This window comes from Vulpes lagopus, chromosome 4 (assembly GCF_018345385.1).
Source record: "Vulpes lagopus strain Blue_001 chromosome 4, ASM1834538v1, whole genome shotgun sequence".
Classification (NCBI taxonomy): domain Eukaryota; kingdom Metazoa; phylum Chordata; class Mammalia; order Carnivora; family Canidae; genus Vulpes; species Vulpes lagopus.
Genome location: NC_054827.1, coordinates 72,426,501 through 72,450,048, shown reverse-complemented (window position 1 = coordinate 72,450,048; position 23,548 = coordinate 72,426,501). Strand labels below are relative to the sequence as shown.

General features: G+C 39.2%; 1 protein-coding gene across 2 annotated transcripts in view; it reads right to left on the bottom strand.

Annotated features, from left to right (window-relative positions):
• LIX1 (limb and CNS expressed 1) overlaps positions 1-23,548 on the bottom strand; it is a 51,975-nt gene that overhangs the window by 6,601 nt on the left and 21,826 nt on the right. For both annotated transcript variants that reach the window (XM_041750970.1, XM_041750971.1), the window contains exons 3-4: positions 8,723-8,863; positions 6,410-6,505 (exon numbers count right to left, since the gene is read on the bottom strand). In XM_041750970.1, coding sequence (XP_041606904.1) covers positions 6,410-6,505; positions 8,723-8,863 — 237 coding nt within the window. The remainder of the gene's footprint in view (positions 1-6,409; positions 6,506-8,722; positions 8,864-23,548) is intronic.

Sequence of the window (23,548 nt, the reverse complement as noted above, 5' to 3'; positions counted from 1 at the left end):
ACAAGCTACAGAAACTGTAAAATACTCCTATGCTTATAAGTTCAGTCAAGAAAGTCCTGAAAAAGTAGATAGGTTGAACTGACATTAAAACCAATCCATAGTTTTCACATCCAATGGCCAGGGCTGAGCAAGGCATTAAGCTTCTAGTAGCCTTTCCCTTCATCATATTAAGGGCAAGCCAAACTGTATAAATACTGAAGATTTTACTTTCCTAATGTGATTAGAAGTAGCAGTCTTGTATCTGCATCTTTTTTCCTTTTTGGTCAGAGAGACATCTATTATGGATTAACGGCATAAACCACATACACACAATACAATTAAGGAAATTCTTGGTCGTGACACTAGTTATGAAAATGTACCATCTAGACAGTTGTCCTACTGACCATTCAAAAAAACGATTTTTATTGTCTTTATCCGTACATGCTCAGGAAAAAGTTTAAATTATGAAAATGAGGAGACTTAAGACATTCTGAGATTTCAGACATCTTAAAATTATTAGGTAAATTCTAAAGCTATAAGATAATCAGAAGAGCAAATATCATCATTCTTATGTCTGAAATTGCCAGTAGAGTATAATAGGGTTTTTTCCCCTTCTTTTCAGTTGGAGATTTTGTCTGTATTCCACTGTACAGTAAGCACTCAAAGAGCCCATAGAGACTTCAGTAAAAGTAAAATCATGTGTTTCCATTAATTAAAATGAGACATGGATACCCGTGGAATTATTCCACCTGCCTCAAACAGAGACGCCGCCATCTGCCTAGGGTCCTGGGCCCACTGCCCAGGGAAGCCACCCACCCCTCTCATGTCCTCTCTCCTCTACTTGTCCCTGTCCCATCCAAATTTGCACTTTGTCACATCACTATGATAATCTGGAAAAGTGAGAGTGGTTAGTTCTATAGCCAAATCTTACGTAATCTGCCTCTTACCCCTGTGCTTCTCATCAAAGTTACCCCAGTGACTCCTCAGGATAAATCTGTGCTGCCTTTCTCACTGTACCTTTAAACCCACTCACTAAAGACTTTGCTGCCATAAAAATGAAAAGGATCACTTTTTATGTCCTGATAAGGAACAGTCTCTGTGCTGTTACAGAATAGTCACTATTTCCAAATAAGACGTTTCTTTTCATTTAATGTTTTAAGACTCCCCTTGAATTTTGCATTCTAGTATATGTCCATTTTTAAAAATAATAAATACCACCTCCCTTCCCCCATCTTCCCCTTAACCCAAGTTTATAATGATTAAACTCTGTATGACCCAGAACGATATACCGAGTTCTTCGGTGACTTTCAATAGCCATCTTGGTATTGTCCTGGTATTCTTGTGGCCCGGTTTGAGAAACAGCCTGCAGGGCTCTTAATTCCATCCTCTGACAATTATTGCCTTAGTAACATATTCTTCCTCCAATGTTTTCTAAGCTCTCATTCTTATTTATATATAGTAACCATTGCCCCCCTTCCAGATAAACCCCTGTCATTCCACCCAGCAGTCCTCCTAAGACTTTAGAACCCACAATTCTTCTATGAACAGAGCCAGAAACCATTCTCATGTCTCTTGGCAACCTACATCTCTCAAAAACTTGCCCACAGAGATTTGAACTGTTTTTGACTGCAGGAGACTCATCCCCCATATCTCTTCTGGCTTACCTAAATTCTCATTCCATCCCCAAAGAATTTTTCCTGCAGCAGTAACACAACTGCCTCTTCCTCAGTGTTGTTCTCTTTCCCAAAAATTCCACAGGGAAGATGACCTTATTTCTGCCTTCGTACATTATGTACCAATCTAGTTCTTGCCCTCTTCTGTAGAGATACTAATCTTACCATCACTATGTAAAGTATATTGAAATATTTCCATATTCTTTCTATCCTACTTCTTTATTTCTCCTCATAATATCAAATTTACTATCCTCAGATAGTCCCGAAGCTGTACGAGTCCAGGTGAGCCCAGGAAATCCTTGTATGCTTCTCACTGATTCCATTGGAAATCCTTGCATTACTGTAGACTGGTAAGAAGGGGGCTGTGGACTTCTAGAAGGATTCATTCCCTAGTTTTACCATGAGTCCTTGCTGCCTGGTTTTCATCGTTTTACCTGTCAAAGCCTTATCGCTTAAAGGAAATCTGTTTGGTAAGTTATCTGTCCTGCTCCTCATTCATGGCTTTGAGCTGTGCTATTTGTTATGCACCTGATCTAGAAGACCAGGGAATCTGGGTAGGCGGACAGATAAACCAGAAGCTGGCCTATAGGTTGGGTTGGGACTAGGATGACGTGAGTGAAGCAAGATTTAAGGTGACTAATGAAAGTCCAGGGCCTTTTATTTCAAAATCTGTCTTTAGGGGCACCAGGTTGTCTCAGCTGGTTAGGTGTCTGTCTTTGGCTCAGGTCATGATCCCAGGGTCCTGCTCAGTGGGGAGCCTGCATTTTCCCTGGCTCCACCCCCCCACCCCACCCCATTGTCTCTTTCTCTCAAATAAACGAAAAATTTAAAACAAATTTTGTCTTTATTTAAAATTTTGATATTTTGTTTATGAATTTTTTACACATTCATTTTGAGTTTTTAAAATATTGCATTATAATATTATCTTGATCACTGAGTTTTTTGACACTCCTTTAAATTTTGTGCCTGAGGTGAATGCCTAACTCCTGTTACCCTAGTCTAGTCCCTTCTGGTGAGTCTCTGTCTCAGGGACAAGGCCGGCTTCTCACAGGATCCCAAGCTTGATTTCATGCTCCCCTGACTTGAAATTCTTAGTGATTCTTTAACAAAAGGCCTTGCATTTTCATTTTGTATGAGCCCCAAGGATTATGCAGCCAGTCCTGACCAGTAAAATAAATTTGAAATCAAATGGAGAAGCAAGCCCTGTGTTTTCTGCATTCAAGTTTCAGCTTTCCTTCTACAGCTTTCCTGGTTCGATTTGTCATTCATTCAGTTTAAACCACCAACAGCTGGCCTCTGTCCTCATAGTGCTCCATGGTGTTGCTTCCTGTTAGGAAAAATGTTTGCCCTTTCAGCTACTTTGTGGGAAGAAAAGGCACTCTGCTTCTCTCTGGAACTTTGTCTGGGAGACTCGCTTGGTTCTGTGATTCATCAGAAATAAGAAAAACAAACACTGTAAATGGAGAACTTGAAAAACAGGTGGGCACCATCTCCCCACCCAAGAGAATGGATTTAAGAGGAAATTTGTTTATGGGATGAGGTTTTAAAAGGCGACCTGGAGAATTTAGCAAAGATGTAAATAAACAACTTGTCCTTGGACTGCATTAGGCTTCAGAATAAATATATTAACCAGCTTCAGTCAAAGTCCGCCTCAAATCTGACCTTGACAAGACCCAGTGGCTAGTGCTGTCGCCATCCCTCCCCCCAAACTTAAGGCAGTTTTGGGTATGGCAAAGCTACTCAGCTTCCCTCCCACGAAGTGAACGTAAGCAGAAGCCTATCACATTTCCTCTGAGTGCTGCCTCCTTGACAGCCCCCCTGGAAAGCCTGCAGGCAGTCAGGAGACACCAGCCTTGTTTTTATATGGCATACTCATCCGTAGCTACATACAGACACACATCTATTACCCACCAGGGGTACTGAATTGCTGTGTTGGTTGCAAACAGCCCAGGTCTGTGGTCAATTCCCATTATGTGCAGAAACAAGCTGATGCATTTAACCCAGGCCACCAAGGAATGTGCCGGGACCCAGCAGGCAACCTAGAACTGGCGGAAGGAAAAGGGATGTGCTCAATAGCCCTCCTCCTGGGTTGCCAGCATACCTACTGGGGGAGTGAGTTTGGATTTTTCCTGCCCTCACATCTTCCTCTTCCTTTGTCCCCCATCCTGCTCCCAGCTTCTTTTATGAGAATTTATGAAGCATTTCCACAGTTTGATTCAAGTTATTATTTCACACATTTAAACACCTTACTACATAGACCACACAGAAAACATACAGCCCATCGCAAGGTAATTAAGAATTACTAAAAGTTTGAGTAGAGCCATTCATAGTACTTGGACAAAATTTTAAGATTTATTTTTTTTAATCCTGCCTTCTCCTATCTTTGGCAGACTAACTCAATTGCATTCAAAAATTATTCTTTTTTTTTTTTTTAAAGATTTTATTTATTTATTCATGATAGTCACACACACAGAGAGAGAGAGAGAGAGAGAGAGAGGCTGAGACACAGGTAGAGGGAGAAGCAGGCTCCATGCAGGGAGCCCGACGTGGGATTCGATCCCGGGTCTCCAGGATCATGCCCTGGGCCAAAGGCAGGCGCCAAACTGCTGCGCCACCCAGGGATCCCTCAAAAATTATTCTTAATTTTCTGAAAATAGCTATTAAATCACATACAAGCTATTACATACCAGGGCAGGCAACATTCATTTTATAATAAAAAAAGTGCAATATTCTTTTGTTGGGGTTGAGAGGGGAGGAATTAACATAAATGGAGTTCTTCCTTGGGGAAATTACTAGACGCTTTATAAATATCATGTTGTATAAATTTCACAAAAATCCTATACAATGGGCATTATGATTTTTATTTTGTCAGTTTTTAAAAATCGGTGTTCTTTCACTTGTGTTATACTCCTCCCGTTTGTTTTTTTCTCTGTTTGTCTTTAGTTCATTATGGGGAAAAGAATGGACCCTTTATAGCTCCACCCTTTATTCTACAGCAAGAGCCCTGAGATGTTTGCAGGGTGCTGCCTTGTCCTGATGTGAAACCTTTAAGTTACTTAAAACCTTAAGGTAAAGTTGTCAAGGGGATCCATGCGGTAGCCTTTGGCATTTCAAGTGACACAGTCCTTCTTCAGAAGTATGTATAATAACAGCTGTCAATCTTCACTGAGTATTTACCATATGCCAGGAACTGTTTTGGACTCTTTCAATATTGTCCCATTTAATGCTCACAGTGGCACTGGGAGGTTGCACTAGTACTATAGGTCTCCCTAATTTACATACAATGAGGAAACAGATGTAGAGTTGAAAAGTAGAGCCAAGCTAAACCGGACCAGCCCACTTCAGAGTCTGGGCTCAGAATCACTGAACTCAAGCATGCCCCTATCTATTTCAGAGCTTAGGCTTTAGGGATATCTGTTCTCTTCAAACCCAAGGCAATCAACATCAAAGGTCAATGAGAACACTACCACTTAAAAAGAAAATTGAATGACCAAATGAAGAGGGAGTATTTTTGCTTCAAACAAGGGACTAAAAAAAAAAATAAAAAAAAAAACAATAAAAAAATAAAAAAAAAAAAACAAGGGACTAATGGAGGAAAATCCTGATTTAAAAAAAAAAAAAATGGGCAAGAGGGACGTATCAACCCACAAAGTGGCTATGCTATTGCAGTCCAGAAAACAGTTTGAAAGGTATTTGAAGGCTGGTGGCTTCAGGGCTCAGATGAAACACTTGTAAATTACACCTGGATGAACATTTTCGTCCATAAAACTGTATCTCTGATTGCTTCTGGGAATCTAACCTAAAATAATAGAAATACTGGGGACCGAGTCTCTTCATTATAACACTGTGTATTGATTCCTACTAGCATTTCGTAAATATGGATAGTCAGCGTTCCAGTTGTTTTTTTTCAGAGGGCACACATTTCATGCCCAATCATACTGAATTTTCATCTCCCCAGCCCAATAAAAGATAATAGTTGTGAATGTGAGCTCAGAAATCAGACTGTGGGGGTCTTTGCTCTGCAATTGACTAAGCTCTATGGCACACTTCCCACAGTGATGACAAAGGGATAATAAATACTCATGTTTATCTTGAGTGTTGAGCTATGATATTTTTAAATGCTTACCCCAGTGAGCACAGTGTCAGAGAAAGTAAGCATTCAGTAAGTGTTGGGTATTATTATTCTTATTGTTAATGTTATTAAGATGGTCGTTTATTTTGCAAAAATAGGTATTGTGGTTTCTCAGGTCTATTATCATTTGTCAGCAGTGGGTGAACAGGGTTACAGTTGGCTGAATCTTTTGACCTAGTTAACAATGGGTGGTGGTAGATCTTGTTTAATGGAAATACCAGAACTGAGGGGGGCATTGTTTAATGTACGTTGCAGACAGTTTCATCTAAGACTTCTGAAAATTAAGAACCAAACGGTCACAGCCAACTCTTCAAACTGTTCAACTCAGCTTAAAAGAGGAACTTAGTACGGAAGGGCCGGTGAAATGTTACAGGGTCTTCAGATGGTGTTTTTCCCCAGCTGTTTCTTAGACTTAAGTGCTTTACTTCACTGCAAGAAAGCAAAGACTGTGCCTTGTTTGTTTGTTTTAGCCTTCTGAGGTGTGGCTAAGGGCTACCATGCTGGACTCAAAGAGGGTTAAGTTAAAATGACCAAAACACAAAACAACTAGGTTATCAGCACAGGAGACGTTAATGATAAGAGTGGTATTCTCCTAGGCTTCTGGATTGTACAGTAAGTCAGGTACCTGAAATTCCAGCATGGTCTTCCCCATGTTTGACTCCAGCATGTAGTGGTAGGCTCCAATACTGGTGCTCGGGTCATCCGCATCATCCAAAGTGCCCTTGGGAAGAAAGCAGAAAAGGAAAATATTATGGATTTTCCCTCTTCTTCTTTTGTGGTCACGAATTAATGCTGTGGCCCTATAGTGAAACTTCTATTATATTGACCCTTCAGGTATGCATTCTACGACAGTCTCCAGTTGATTTGGGATAAAAATCCTTAATCTCACCTTGACTCAGGTAGAGGACTTTTGTAATCCATTTGATCAATTGTCATTAGAAAGTTAATTGATAATATTCTTGCTAAAAGAATAATTTTCCCAAAGTAGAAATTCTTTTATCTTTGTACAAGGTTTTTGCTGTTGATGGGGGTAATGTTTGCACGATTGCCCTCTGAGGCTGCCTTCATCTGTTATTTGAAATCTTGAAATGCTTGTTCTGATTTGATGGTAACCAGGCAAGATTATATAACCGGCAGGGAAAGAATTCTCTGGTTGTATGAACCATTCATATTTTACTGCCATGATTCTTAATGGGGGATTTTTATAATATGCTGGTGTTTGACATGGAGACATGGATCTCGGTGTGTATTTTTTTCATTTCTGGACTACCTAATCTTTAGGAAACAACGTGGGTGGGTGACGAGTAGAAATGAAATTGCCCTTCAATTTGGTTAGGGGCAGGGGCAGTAAAAAAGCTAACACAAGTGCTAGATTGGCATTGGGGCTTACCCTGCAGGATCCCAGGGCCTTGGATTTCTGGGGAGGTAGGCAATGCCTTTGTGAGGCTGAACAAACAACTGCCAGCATCAGATAGCAGCAAATTTATAGCTTCTGAATGCAATAACATTAACATGCTGCTGTTGAAATATTTATGTTGGCTTTTTAAATATCCCAGAGGAAATCCATCCAGAAGCCTGCAAACCTTATATATTCTCTTCCCTTAGAAATTTCCATGAAAAAATGATAAATTACATTTACACTGAGGGCCCCTCCCTGCTCCTGAGTAAATTCCACACATATAAATCAGGCATCATTTTCCTAACTTCTCTTCCTCAAAGGCCCTTGAAATTTACAGGGCAAGAAAATAAAAGCTTCCTTTCATCCTGACAGCAGATAGAGAACAGAGCTCCCCGATGTCTCCCTTTCAGGTCAACCATTCTCTGTCCCCTGCCCCTTCTCTTATCTCTCCTGTGGGTGACAAGAGCATTTATGAAGGGAAAAGGAAGAAAAGGGTCACTGCTAGTGTGACAATGTGTCCTTCACTTTCAGCAGCTTCTCCAAAATGACAGAAACTTTATAATCAGATTAAGGTAATCAGAGAATGTAAATCTGAGATGGGGTTTATTCATGCTAAAAGCAAAGCCAGGAGGTGGCTAATTCCCTCAGTAATGCCAAGTTTCTGCCTTTGGAGGACACACAGGGAGACACCTGCCACAGTGGGAAACCAAGGCTTCCTCCATTATTTGCAGTTTGTAGGTAGCAAGTAGCAGAAGTTCTTAAATAACTCATGGGGCAAATCATTTATTCCTAGATTGCTGAGAAAATACCTAAATTTCTAAGAAGAGTTTTTGCTCTAATGCATTTTGCATTAACTATGTCCATTAACAGTAATTTTCTCTGAAAAAAATGTTCATCTCTCTGAAAGAATTAATACTAAGCATGATAATTCTAAGAACTAACAAATATTGGGCATATGGCTTTTCCATGTCTAAGCAGTCAGCTTTTCCTTAAAAATACAGATTGCAGGACTCCCACACTGGCTGGGGAATTGATACTTTTAATGCACACTTAGGATAATTTTTATGAATAATAAAGTTTGGGGGAAAAATGAGCTAGTTTACCTCTAGATTAAGGCAGTATATATTGCATGCATTTCCAGGCCCTAAAAGAATCAATACTTTTCAAACAGCAAACATTCAAATAAATTAGGATGGATCAAATTATCTATCTTGATTTAAAATTTGATTAATGCTCATCCAGGGTAACTAAAAAATATTTCTGACTTGGGGCAGAGGGAGCCAGCTAACTTCTTGATTTCCAAACCAAGTGTTCATTTTGTTGAAAACCAATGATCTCATGGGTTAAAATTAACCCTGCACAATTTTGTTTGTTTGTTTTAAAGTCTTTGCCCAATGTGAGGCTGAAACTCACAACCAAGCCAGCCAGTCTTCCCAAACTTGCACAATTCTTAAAGAATTTGCTCACTTTAGTATTTCCCCAGATGCAAATGCCTCTGTGCTTTAGTACCCCCAGCTCTCTACCCTAGTAGATACTCACACTGGTGGAGGCAACTGCTTCCTGTACACTCTCCATAATGAATTCCTTAGTGATCCTTCGAGAGGGCAGCTCATTGAAGAGGGAGTTGATGAGGGCCACTTTCGCTGCATCTCGTCTGGCCTCAGCTCTACTTAAGCAGCACTTGAGAAGGGAAGGAGAAAAGGAATCATTACAGGATTCAGCATCTCACCATTTTTGTCACTGCCTCAATGGATTTCTGGACGCTTTCACTCATATGTTTACTCTCTGCACCTATTCTCTCTTACCCATTGCTAATACCCTGAAGATCATGTAGATTTTCTTTCTGCCCTAGAGTCCATGCAAATGTCTTAGTTTAGGTCTTCAAATGATTTTTGTATTCCCTTATAGTCTTTGAATGTTATGTTTTGCACCAGAGACTTTGCATACTGTTGATAAATAATAATAAAATTAATGAGTCACTATTGTGTACTTGACGATTACATTCATTTTCAAGACCTTCCTCAAATTCTTATTTCAGAGGGAAAAAAATGTAAGGAAAGGAGGGAAATAAGAGATATTTTTAAAACAATAATTAAGAACACAGGTTCTGGAGTCAGACTGCTCAGATTCAGATCCCAACTATGGTACTTATTAGCTGGAAAACTCTGAGCAAGTTATTCTGTGCCTCAATATCTTCCTCTGTAAATGGGAATAACAGTAATGTCTATGTCATCGGGTTGAAGACAGATAACAATTATTTAATATACATGAGGCACTGAGAATACCTAGCACATGGTAATACTCTAGGGGACTATCCCAGTCTTTTTTTTTTGTATCCCAGTCTTATATGTACTCATATGTCCAGGTCAGGACAAAGGAGCTGCCGTCAAAATCTATTGTTTTGGCTTTTCCAGCATTTATCCCCCCCTTTCCCTCTAATAACAGTTCCTTGAGCTTCTTGAGGACCATCCTTTCCACCTTGCTGTCAGTCAACACAGTTTGGGTGCGACATGCTCCATTTGGCCTTTCTGGAGTTAGGAACCATAGGCAGACTATGATTAGCAACTCATTAAAAAAAAAAATTCTCCTAAAAGGAATATTGTACTCCATTCTCCTAATCTGGCTTTCCAATGGCTCACTTGGGTCTGCTCAGTGTATCCTGATTCTTTTCTTTTTTTTCTTCTATTGTCTCTTTTGTTATCAACTACAACTCCTCTTTTCAAATTCTGGCTTGACATGGATCCTGGGGATCCAGATAGAGGGATGAAACCCTAATGAGAACTGCACTGTCCTTGGAGCCCACTCCTACTAGAGGATGGGATGCCATTTCTCCTACAGGTTCCTGTGAACTGCCAAGGGTCCTAGACCCTACTCTAAAACTCCTGGTGGGAAACAAGCCCCTGGTGGGAAACAAGCCCCTGGTGGGAAACAAGGAAGAGAAGCACAGGCTCAGGTCCTGGCCAACATGTTAGACTGGCACCCCTGGCTCTGCTACTTAGTGATGGCGAGACCCAGGCATGCTGAATTTTGGGACTTATTTCCTCACTGGACAAATGGGGATGCCAGGCTCTCTGATCTCTAGGACTCCTATCACCTAAAAAGCATGATTCTTAGAATCAGTAGTGTTTGGTGACCGATAAGAAAGAATAGGGCAAGTACCAGAGATCTCATTTTATTCTCCCATTTTGTAGCCTCAAGGACTCTAACTCCACTGGGAAAAAGCCAAACCCCCTCCATTTGCTTCCACACTTCCCTATCTCTACTTTATCTGCCCCACACTGACCATCTCTGTGCTGACCGAGGAATGCTCCAAACTCATGTTCTTGTATCCTCTAGGGGTTGGCCTCCCCTCTCTATGAACTCTGTATGAGTCCCCTGAGATCAGGCTCCAGCCCCCTCTGATTTTCTCACTTCGACCTCCCTCTTTAGACAGTAATGATCCTCTGTTTGACTACAGATTACCTCTTCCTGCCCTTCAGCTAACCTCCAGGCCTGGGTAGGGCCACTTCTGTATTTCTGGAGCATTCTCCACAGTGCCTACTCCCAGGATCAGCATTTGGAAATGCTCACACGTGTTTAGTATTCAGATGAAATAATGACAAGACTTCTGAAAAAGGAACATGACACCAAGGAGGACGGGAAAAACATGTGTCAGTAGCCTAACAAAACAGCAATTATACACAGCAATTTTAATTTACAACACAAAGAGAGTTCCAATATTTCCTTTTTAAAAAGAATGGTGCTAAAGTTCTAAAATGTATGTGAAAGTGGTTTGGGGTTTTCCTCTTAGAGTTGAATGACAACGGAGAAGGCTTTGGGGGTCACTTCAGGTGGCAAAAGCCATTGAAGATTTAGACCTCTTCCAAAGTTTAGGACACTTGTATTAAATTAGGGGGATCTGTGCAGGTAGGTTGGGTTTGCCTTATGGACTTGGGATTTATGGGATTTATATCTGAGTTGGCAGGCTTGCAATGAAGCTCAAGTGCCACATCTTCCAGAAAGTTTTCCATGACCACTCCCAGGGCCAGGGTGGGAGGATCACTGTCCATGAGAGGCATTCACCACACTGCTATGTAATTATCTGCTAGTACTCTGCCCCATAACCCTAGGCTGTGAGCAGTCTAAAGGCAGAGTCTGTGACTAAGTCATTTTTGTGTCTCTGTACCTGAAATACAGTTTGTTGAGTGAATAACTGAATGCAGCCTAGAAAATTCAAACACAAGTCATTAAGGTACCTGATAAAATGTTCAAGAAATCCTCATAAAGATAATTGAATATATATACTTATTATTAAAATAATCCCGTTTCAATATATCTTATATGGTATGTATAATGTAGTAATATAAAAATATATTAATATGTGAATTTCAGAGGGATAATTGACCATTAACTTCAGACAGTCTAGGATTATTATTTTTGCCTGAGCATTGGCTGTGCTTATTATTCTTTGAAAAAAATCCATTTCCCATGAAAAAGCAAACAATTTTTTTGCAAATATTACCTGACATCTGTAGGATTAGCTCATTTTAATAGGAATTTGCTTTATGAAATCTACAATAGAGTCATTGGGGTTTTAGAGTTTAGAGAATTAGATTCAGATTTGGGCAGTCCTAAGAAACTTCATATACTTTCTATCTAAATAATAGCAATTTAAACCATCTTTCATAGAGAGAGACCTAGTAAACACTACTTAGATAAAAGAAGCTATCTATTTTAAATAAGACCAACTAAGTAGTAGATCAAAGGCGCCACATACATTTACAACCAAATGGCACTGCTTCTGAGATCAAAGTACTGCTGGGCTGAGAGAACAGAAGAGCCTTTTCCCAGAAAGCATGAAAAAGGACTTCGGAGACCTAACCAATATCAAGATTTTAAAGCAGACACATGTCTTTACTTATTTTATTGTTCCAATGTACAGAATCTTTGGTTAAAATGGGGGAGAAAATGTACCAATTAATAAGTACATAAAATAAAATAAATTCTGAACCATCAAAAGGCTTTTCTTGCTATTGTTCTTTGCATTTCTGAAAGACAAGTACTTCAAAATGCCTATAATGTTAACCAGCCACTTTCTTCTAAAATTTGGAGCTACAAATCCAAGCCAATAAAGGCTGCATATTTGTCTTTAGGGATCTTTAAATGGGATGTCTCAAACCATAAGGGTCTGCACTTGGGCAAGAAATTTAGCCAAAAGCAATCCACTTGGCAAATCTAAATCAGAGTGTGGATTCTGCTGTAAGAACAGGCACCATTAGAATTACCACCAGTAGGAAATTCTGCAAGAGAATAAAATATGGTAAGTGACAGGACATTTTATTGATGTGTCCAAACTGGTCATCAAAGAGTTTAGTTGGGGAATGAGTGAAGTATGATGTTATTTCAAAGCAACTTCCTGCTAGAATTGGACTTCCCAGGTTGTATGGTTTATTCTTGCTGTTTTTCAGCCAGACCTCAATCATAAATACAGATTTGTAAACCGTGCCTTATCCGCTAACCATTCTTACTTGTTAATATAGAGAGACAACTTCTGTCCTTTGCACTTTGTTAAAGTGCAGAGCTGCAATATTTAATAGTTGAAATTTTACTAAAGTCAGCCGTGGATTTCTTAGGCATGTGGATCCACATGCTTTTCAAGAGGCTAGTAGACCCCACTCAGACATTTATCTTGATGCTCAGATGCCTTTCATTTGCTGGTACATTATAAACCACCATAATCATTTCAAAGCCTCCTGGTTCTAATCTAAAATTAAAGCAAAAATAAAAGATTAAAAAAAGATAAAAGAGTGTTTGTGGCATTGCTGAGGAAAACTATTTAAAGGCAGCAGCAGTAACCAGCCCCGAGACAGCCCCCTGGGATCTCTGCTCTTGGCATTCATGCCCTTATGCAGTCCCCTCCCATACTATGCTACAGCTGGTCTATGTGACCAATAGAATAGGACAGAGCTTAGCTTATGTCACTTTCAATATTAGGTTATAAAAAGAACTGTGGCATCTGTCTTCGTAATAGTTGATTTCTCTCTTAGATAGCTTGCTCTGGGAAAAGCCCACTATTGTGTTGTAAGCAGTCCTACAGAAAAACACACGTGGTAGGCAACTAATGCCTTCTGCCAACAGACATCTGAGTGAGATTGAAGCTGATCCTCCAGAACTGATCAAGACTTCAGGTGACTTCAGCTCCAGCTGACAGCTTGACTACAACCTCCGGGAGACCCTGTGCCAGAATTACCCAACTAAGCTGCTTGCAGGTTCCTGATCCCCAGAACAATAGGAGACAATGAATGTAAGTTTTTTTTTTTTAATTTTTATTTATTTATGATAGTCACAGAGAGAGAGAGAGAGGCAGAGACACAGGCAGAGGGAGAAGCAGGCTCCATGCACCGGGAGCCCGACGTGGGATTCGATCCCGGGTCTCCAGGATCGCGCCCTGGGCCAAAGGCAGGCGCTAAACCGCTGCGCCACCCAGGGATCCCTGAATGTAAGTTTTGAGGCAATTTGTTACCCAACCATAGAACACGAATACAAAGGCATTTCTCTTTGTTGTCCTTATTTTGCAGATGAAGAAACAGGTTATATCTCAAGGTCATACAACTTAAAAAGTGATGAAAAAGGGGTGCCTGGGAGGCTCAGTCAGTTAAGCCTTCAACTCTTGATTTCAGCTCATGTCATGATCTCAGGTTGATCTCACAACCCTGAGATCAAGCCCCACATCGGGCTCCATGCTGAGCATGGACTCTACTTAAGATTCTCTCTCTCTCTTTCTCTCTCTCTCTCTCTCTCTCTCTGTCCCCCTCCTCTAAAAAAAGGTGACAAAAAAAAAGAAAAGAAAGGAAAAGAAAAGAAAAGAAAAGAAAAGAAAAGAAAAGAAAAGAAAAAAAGATTCAACCGCAGGTCTGCCTGACTTGAGAGCTCAGATTTTTGACTACTACACTATTCCACTATTCTGCTTATCACAGAAATGGTCACTCACCTTGGAATAGAGAGAATATAAAATCTGGTTAAAATCTCATAGCACTCCCCAAATCAATATAGTTTTTTTTAGCTAAAGCTCCTACTTTGATATTCTGTGGGCCATTTTGACAAAAGACTTCAAAATTTTCTCCACCCATCCCCATCCGACAAATTCAACTTCATTCAGAATAAAAGTCCAAAGAAGAAGCAGCACATGGTGGCAAGCAACTGTGCTCAATGAGGAAGGCAATGTGCTGACAATTATTTTAATATCTGCTTCCCTTCTGTCCTTTCCATGCTTTACCTGGACTAAAGGGAGGAGGAAAATGGAAAGAGGTGTCAGCTATGATTACATGAGAAGATCAAATGCCATCCACTGTAGGAAATTTCTCTGCTGGCTGAACATGACCCATTGATTAAGTATGGGGCCAAGAGAATTTGGAATTTTACCACGTAAGATTGCTCAATAATTTTAAGAAGTGTTTGCTAACTCTTTAGGAGCAAAAGTCATTTAAATTAAAGTTCCTCAGCTCCATTGGATGAGAAATTATCCCAAGACCAGCTCATTCATGCCTTATATTTCATTTTGCATGTTAGATCACTAACAAGCCACTAGGAGCCCATAGGGTACACTATGAAGATCATTGATAAACCTAGGCCAGGAGTCTGAACCAAGAGTTCAAAAGCTTTAGTGTTCATAGTAAAATCATCGCCTGGGGGAAATTGCTAAAAATGTACATTCCCAGGTACCGATGTGACCACTTAATCAGTTTCTTTAGATGGAGTACATTGGGCACAGGGAGGATGTCTACACTTAATAAGCTTTCCAGGTGATTCTGAGGCAGGGGAACCCAGGACTATTTTCAAATTATTGCTCTAGCTTCTATCCCATTTCTAAATGTCAGTGGCAGAACCAGATTTTGTGGGGCCTGAAGTTTATACAATTTGGAGAAACTTGAAATTTAAAAAGTTGGCATTGTGATTTGGAAGGACCCTGAGCAGAAGCTTCACTGGCTTCATGGTTGAAAAGGATAAGTCTCTCCTCTAATATACTATAACAGTCTATACACTTCTATCTTCTGTTCACCAAAACAACTAATTGCCCCACACAAACGAATTCTAATACACCAGCTGGGCGTCCTACAATTTTACATAATTCTTAAACAACCTGCCTGGAAATAGCATCACGTCCCACAGGAGGAGGCGCCGCCAGTTTACTGAGTTTAACCAGTAATGCCTTTTTTTTTGTTTGTTTGTTTTAATAAAGTCTGTCGTTTATTTCCACCTGTCATCTCCTTCATGGGGAGGAGGGTGGGAGGCTGGAGACCCATAGTAAGCAGGTCAAGACAAATGTTTGACCTGCAGGGGCCCCAGGCCCAGCCAGCAGTCATTCTAGTGGACTTGACTGGGCCTGGGATCTTAGTGTCTTAGGCTTGAAGAAGAGGAGCAGGAAAAAAGCCTCCAGACCTCCCTACCTCAGGTCCCCAGGTCCTAGGCTGGCCTAGCTACAAGCAAAGGCTCAGGAGGGACCCACACGGATGTGCGGGTTCATAAGCGGGTCCAGGTTGGGATCGCTGTCAGCGGCAGCTCGGCCCAGGCGAGACATGAGTGCAAGGAGAGCCAGGAAGCCCAGAAGCCCCAGGAGCAGCAGCAGCCCTGCCCACAGAGGAATGGCTCTGTCCTACAAGACTGCCTCCACTTCAGATATCAATAGCAACTCCAGGTTGTCACCTTGGTTTCTGATCAACCAGCTAAAAATAAGTAGTTCTGATGACCCTCTCCTCTTGTTCTACCATTTGCTAGAACAACTCACAGAACTCAGGAAAATGGTTCACTTACTAGTTTACTGGTTTATTTGTAAAGGGATACAACTCAGGAACAGCCAGAGGAAAAGATGAATAGTGCATAAGTGTGGGAAGAGACTCAGAGCATGATGCCCTTTCTAGGTGCACCACCCTCCCGGAACTTCCATATGTACACCAACCTAGAAGCTCTCCGAGTCCCAACACATAGGCTTTTTATGGAGGTTTCAAAATATAGGCATGGTTGATTAAATCTTTGGCCATCAGATTAAGTCAATCTTTAGTCCCTCTCCTCTCCTGGGAGGTCAGATGCTAGGGTGAAACTTTCAAACTTCTAATCATGTGATTGGTTCCCTTGGCATCCAGCCACCATCCTTAGGGGCTTTTCAGAAACCACCTCATTAACATAAACTTAAGTGTGGTAGAAAGGGTTTTGTTATGAATAATAAAAGATACCTTTTTCATTCTTACCACAGGAAATTCTAAGGGTTTTAGGAGCTCTGCACTGGGGACCAGGATAAAGACCAAATATATATTTTTTATTATAAATCACAATATCTACAACACCTTTCCAGAACAATTCGGGGTGATCATCCTTTAAAGTGTCTATAGTACTTCTCTTTGGTGAACTACCTTTTTAATGATTTCTAATTTAATTTAACTTTATTGTAGTCAAAAACACACTCTGAATTCAGTTCTGAAATTTTTTAAGACTTTTTTTTTTTTTTTTTTTAATGGCTCGGAATGTGGCCTACCTTCATGAATGTTCCATGTACGCCTGGAAAGAATGTGCATATTCTACTTTTGGAGTTTGGTGTTCTATAAATTTCAATTGAGTTTTAAGTTGGGGTTAATAGTGTTCAGATTTTCTTCATTACAACGGTAAATCCACCTCTGCTGATATCAAAATGTTAATTTCTCACTAGTGAAATTGCCTCTACCCAAGAATCAAGGAAAGCAGTGTTCGGGTTGAAAAAAAAAAAAAGTTCTTTATGACATTTCCGAAATTAGGCCCTTAGGAAGTTTATAAGCACTGCTGACTTAATTGAGGTCTCAATTTTCCTTTCGTGCTCAGTAGTTTTTATTTCCTCCATGATAATTTTCCAAAGTGTGACACTGTAGAATGGCAAATTAATCAACCAAGATCAATTCGTGGGCCAGTAGTTTGTCCTGAAATAAAATAGTGACCTACCAACTTTTTAGGATGTACAGAAGTTCTTAAATTAAGTGAAATAAAATTTTGGTAGTCATGTATGTGTTATGAAAATAGAAATGCCTACTAAGAAGCTAGGTTTATTGTTAATTATTTATTAAATGCTTATAAAATTATTGACAAATGTGTTACTGTTCATAGAAACAGCTTCTAGTTAGACAGACAAAATTTATATTCTGAATGGTTACTACACTGGTAACCTTCATTTGATTAATAATTTTCTCCATGTTTAGTATTAGGAAATGGACAGAATGCATGTGTTGAAAGCTGTTTGTGGATGCCACGGTTTTACTGTACATACATCCGACTACAGTGTTTTCTACAGGAAAGCACTTGCAAAGACATTAATTTAAGTAAGTTTTCTCCATCTTAACAGACTTCTGGAGGTTTTTCATATTTGTATTTTAAGGACATCAAGAAAAAAAAAAGTTTTGTATCTCCAAAATGTATAAAACCAAGGCACACTTTACTCAGTCCCCTACCAATGGTCACCAAGAAGTTGAAAAACAGTCTATAAGGAATGAAGTTTTTGAATAAGAACAACAACATAGTAGCAAATGTGACAGATTGAATGTACATATGAGCCCAAAGCTGAAGATGTTGTTCCTCCCCACCCCGCACCCCCAGGGGTCAAGGGCAGGTCAGTGTTATTTAGGTGGCATTTGCTCAATAGCACATATACTCCAGGGATCTCCTGAGCTGGGACTTTGCAGGTGGCAAAACCAAATAAACCGACTCTGCAAGAGGTGAGAATTCTTGCCCAAATCCTTTCAGCTGTCAAGTCTGTCATTCAGGTGGTTGGGAACATTTCGCCTTTGTGAATCAGAGTTCAAGTCTCAGCAAGTGACTTGCAGAGTTTGTGTGTATGGTTGGCCAGCTCTGGTCAGTGTCACCAACACCTCCGTTTCATCCTGACAGCAAGGCATCAGCACAAAGAATGCCGCAAGCCAGGCCTTGCTGCTAATTGTCCCCTTTTCAGTTTCCTAAGACCTTGACTGCCCTGGTCTTAGCATGAACATTTGCATGTGTTCCAATTTATCTAATTGTGGATATATTAGCATTTCCCCCACCTTCCAGATGGTAATGTGAAAAAGGGCAACCGTTGAAACTCAGTCACCCAGGTTAATACTGTGTCTCTTTCTCCATAGTTCAGGCTGGCTACAAATATGTTGGGAACAATTTGGAGCTCTGTGTGTGCTGGGAATGGGGGTCTTTGCTAGGTATGGGGGAGGGGAGTGGTCTGGGAGTCCAATTTTCAGAGAAAACTCACCAGTTCCTGTCAACTGAAAGAAACGTTTCATGCACATGGTAGGTCAGAATGTTATTTTTATAATATAAACCACCTGGCCTCCTCCTCGTTTACCTCTGCCACAAATGCTATTCTACACACATACCTAGACCAACATCCCTGGTAACTATTACAAAACCATGTTGTGTTCTGCTCCTTGAGGTTTTTTCTTTTCTCTTTTTTCTTTTCTTCTGTTTCTTTTTTCAAGTTAAGGTGAAGACAAGATGAATTGATCAGGGCTCAAAGTTTTGGTTTATTTTTATAGTTGCTTTGATGTAAAAGGACTTGGCTCTGATTGCACTGAGAGGGATGCAGGGGGGATGGGGAAGGATGGAGTCAGCTTTTCCTCCTCACTCAGCAACTCCTGAGACAGTTAGCATCTTCCTAAAGCTCATCAACTAAAGGCTTGGAGACTCCTGTGAAGATAGTCCCAAGTCTTTATTTATCACAGATTCTCTTCCTAAGCATTGCTTTTGCTGCACTCTGCTGTTCTATTTGTAGGCCAAGCATCTCTTTTCACGTGACTTGCTAAGAAAAGACACAGATTAAAGTCAGGGGATGGGATTGGGGAATAAATACAACATCTCATTAAAACAATATGCACTCCCAATTTCATGGGCAAGTCATTAAAATCTTGACATATGACTTTCAAATGAGAAGGGCTTATAACTAACCTTCCTATCTTTGGGTCTCATTAGTTGCAAAACAGGATGCTTTCCTGGGGAGATTTCTTCCAGGAAGTGCCTCCTTTAGAAGTTAAGTTACACTGCACAGTGTGTTGTGCATTGGAGTCCAGGTATACAAGTCTAGAGACAGAGAAGAGGTTGGGAATGATTTCAAATAGAGATGCTTGGCATTAAAACAGCTTTAGTGCTGGGCAGTAGTCTCAATTTTCTGGCAGGAACTAAATCTATTTGGGACATAGAATGTTGAGGCAAGGCCTTATTTAATAAGCAGTGAAAAGAGTCTTACGGTTCCATTTAGTCAAGTCTATGAATTAATAAAAATTTTTCTTAGTCCTTCTCTCCTGGTAAAAGCTTAATCTTATAAACTTAGTTTATTGTGATTTAAATATATTTTTAATTCCCTGGACTTGGAGAAGAATCATTCAATGTATGGAAGCATAAAACATGTTTTATATCTGATAATACAGGTGAAGTGTGCTTACTGCCTCAAGTAACTTAAAACACAACAAAATCAGTCTTATCTTCTTTTAGACAGTATGCATCTTGGAAAAGTAATTTTTCTAGGTATCTTCATAGACAAAGGTTTTTCTTTAAAAACTAAGAGGCATAAAAATGAAAGGCCTTTTAGAGACAGAGATTTGCTAGGAGCTCATCTGCTCTGAGTGTTCCTCTCACATCTCCCAACTGTGCAGCCGTGTTTTGCAACACCAAGCCTTGGTTGAAAATGAAAAAAAAAAAATCAATAACAGCCTGCCTATGGAAATATTAAATGTCTCAGTTCCATGGGTTGCTTGGAACACAAAGAGCCTAAATACCCAAACTGTGTTTAACACCTATATTTATTTTCCATGAAGAAATTTGAAGAATAACAAAATATTTACATGAAAAAGATATGATACCCAAATGAATTAGTGTCCTACACTTCAAATAATTGAGCTATCACATCAATGTTTTAGCCAGAGAATACATTTTTTTTCAATCCTAACTTATACACATAAATAATTGCACAGTCTAGTACTACACTCAAAGGAATTTTTGGGTTTTATTCCAAATAAGAAAGAAATTCATTAATCCAAATCACTCTAACAGATGACATGGAAGGCCACGTCACTGGCTAGAAAACAAAACTTGAATCGCAAACCTTTTAATCAAAATACAAAATAAGATAAAATACTTAAATAAGTTCTCCTTTTGCACTTGAAAACAAAAACAGCTGCTGAAGCAGTGAGTGGCTTTCCTTCTGAGTTCATCAAGAGGGGAGCCAGACGTTGATCTGATGGCCCTTGTGTTGCTCTTATTGTAAAAAAAAATGGAAATTACTGCAAGTTTTCATGGTCATGATATGTGGCTAGGGAAGGATTAACTGCCTAGACAAGAATGGCATAAAGAAAATATGTCCAAAATGCATGAATTCTTACTGAATGCCTGTAATATTAGAGGATGGTTTCTTTTATAAAAGACGCAATAAGAACTAATGTATTTCAATATAGCTTTCTAAAAGAAAATTTAATATGCAGATCATTTTATCGTTTTGAAATTCAAAAATGAATCATATTCTCACTTCTCTTTTTCTAATACTGTCGTAGCTTTAAATGCACAGTTTAAACAAGATTATGACTGCTTTCTTTCCCTCTGGCCCTCTGTTTTTTGTGGGTTGTGGTGTCAGGACTAACTGAAAATTCTTTAATTAGTCTACTTGGACACAAGCCTCCCATTTACTTCAGTGGGAGGTTTCTTTGCATAAAACCAGTGGTTTGTGTCCATCAGAGCCTTTGACTGCTTTCCTTTGATTAATCAGAAAACTAAAGCTCAGTCTGAATACCATTTTTCTAAAGAATGAATGGGCATAATCTCTTACAGCTTTCATGAAACCAGAAGGATTAATCCTTCAATCCAGTCCCATACTCCACTTCAAGTATTTTCAATTACTTGGCACCATTGGAGGTGACGTCCATGGCTCAGTAAGAAGGCTACTGCTGGCATAATGGTTTCTCCATGTCTCAGCACATGGTCTTGGCATTAATAATCCATCCTGAAATGATTTGCAATGCACAAGGGTGACATTTGATTACGTGAAAGGCATTGCAGGAATGAGCATGTAGGCTCTTACTGGCCAACTGCTGGCAAAAACATGAGGAAATGTTATATGGTGAAAATAGCATTTAAGAAGGTTTCTGAACGGACAAAGAAAAGTGTAAGGACATTGCTTTAGGAGAAATTTTCTTTCTTTTTTTATTTTACTTCCTGGTCCTTTCCCAAATCATATCTTGGAGGGCCAAAGGGGTTAAGGGGCCAGATTTGTCAGCCAATCATCCAAATATATTTTCAAAACATTCGATTCAGGAAATTCTGCATCTTTTAAAGCAAGGATGTTAACTATCCTCCTGAGAACCTTAAAATATAATGATTTAAACATAAGGTAAAGGAGACCCTGAAATGATTAGAGAAATCACCAAGAGGCCTCCCTGTTGAAGAGTTCACTTTTTTCATTTTGTCTTCTATTTTTTAAAGATCACTAGGAGGATGTTGAATGTACTATCTAGGGGAAGTCTTATCATTTTGAGTAGAAATTTATAAGATGATTGGGAAATTCATAATTCTCAAGGTCATGAAAGCAAAAACAAAAACAAGGAAACTTGAATTTCTTAAACTTATATCCTCTAGTTCCATTCACTGTTGTGTCAAATATGTTATATTCTAGGAGATTATAGTGAATGCATTTATTACATACAAACATAATGCACACCTAAGTGAGAGAATGTCCAAATCTTGCTTATTCTTGGTCATGGGTATTGGGTGGAAAGAAAGTTACTATGCATAAATTAAATTCAGAGAGAATCAGATGTTTTTTTACATCAATATTTTAAAATTAATCCATTTTCAAAACTTTAAACTACTGATATAAATATAATAATATTACCTGATTTTAATGTTCTTGACTTTTCTTTGGCAGCCTACCATCTTACAGTTAGGTAAAATATCTTATTTGATATATTATATTCTGTATAATAGTATATACTATTTTGTATATCAATCAATAATGATTAGATATAATAATGGACAAATATAAACTTCACTGATTTTTGAGATTTATTGTTCATTTACTTAGCTATTCACTCAACAAAATGTACTGGGCACTTACTATACACAAAGCACAGTGCTAGGAGTCATAGGGTTATAAGGATAAAGACCCTGACCCTGAGGCATTTATGTTTTATTGTAGAGACAGAACATTCACATAAGTAGCAGTTAGAAGAGGTCAAGGCATGAATGAGGAACAGTTAGGCTGAAGCACTGAGTATCAGGAGAGGAATTTAGGGAGATAAAGCTGAGAGGGAAAGTTGGGGTCAGCTACAGAACTTTTAATTCCAGAGTAAGGAATTTAGACTTTAATAAGAAGGTAGTAGCCATCGAAGATTTTTTTAAGCGTTTAATTTTGAAATAATTTTAGATTTATGGAAGGGTTTCATAGATAATACAGAGACTTCCCATAAAGTAGTCAATATCATCTCTGTTTAATATAATTGCTTAAGTAGTATTCTTATATTATACTCCTATAATTCCTTTTATCATGCTTAGCATAGTATATGCTTTGCATTTTTTCTTACTCAGAAATGCCAAAGATTTTTCTTTCTTATTTATCTTTTCAAAAATAATTTGTTTTTATTGACTGAGTTTGACAGTTTTTGCCCTGTTACATCAGCTCCTCCAAAGCTATCTTCAATCTACATTAAAACAAAATTAAAACTAAAAACCAAACCAGTGAGATCAATTATAAATCCAGATCCATTTTTTAAGCAGAATTTTGTCTCTAAGTTCTATATGGCCATGGTGCCCTGTGATTCATTTGTCATGATCCTGTTTAGAAATATAGTGGACCACTTCAATATGAAAATTTGTGTTTTGGGCAGCCCAGGTGGCTTAGCGGTTTAGCGCCGCCTTCATCCCAGGGCATGATCCTGGAGACCCAGGATCGAGTACCATGTCAGGCTCCCTGCTTGGGGCCTGCTTCTCCCTCTGCCTGTGTCTCTACTTCTTTTTCTTTTTTCTTTTCTTTTCTTTTCTTTTCTTTTCTTTTTTTCTTTTCTTTTTTCTTTTCTTTCTTTCTTTCCTTTTCTTTTCTTCTTTCTTTCTTTCTTTCTTTCTTTCTTTCTTTCTTTCTTTCTTTCTTTCTTTCTTTTTCTTTCCTTTCTCTCTCTCTCTTTCTCTCATTCTCCTCTCTGTGTTTCTCATGAATAAATAAATAAAATCTTAAAAAAAAAAAAAGAAAATTTGTGTTTTTCTTTAACTCAAAGAAAGTTGTTTCTGTGGAGTGCCTGAGTGGCTCAGTTAGTTAAGCCTCCAATTCCTGGTTTTGGCTAGGGCATGCTGTCAGGGTTGTGAGATTGAGCCCTGTCTGGGGCTCTGCACTCAGCAGGAAGTCTG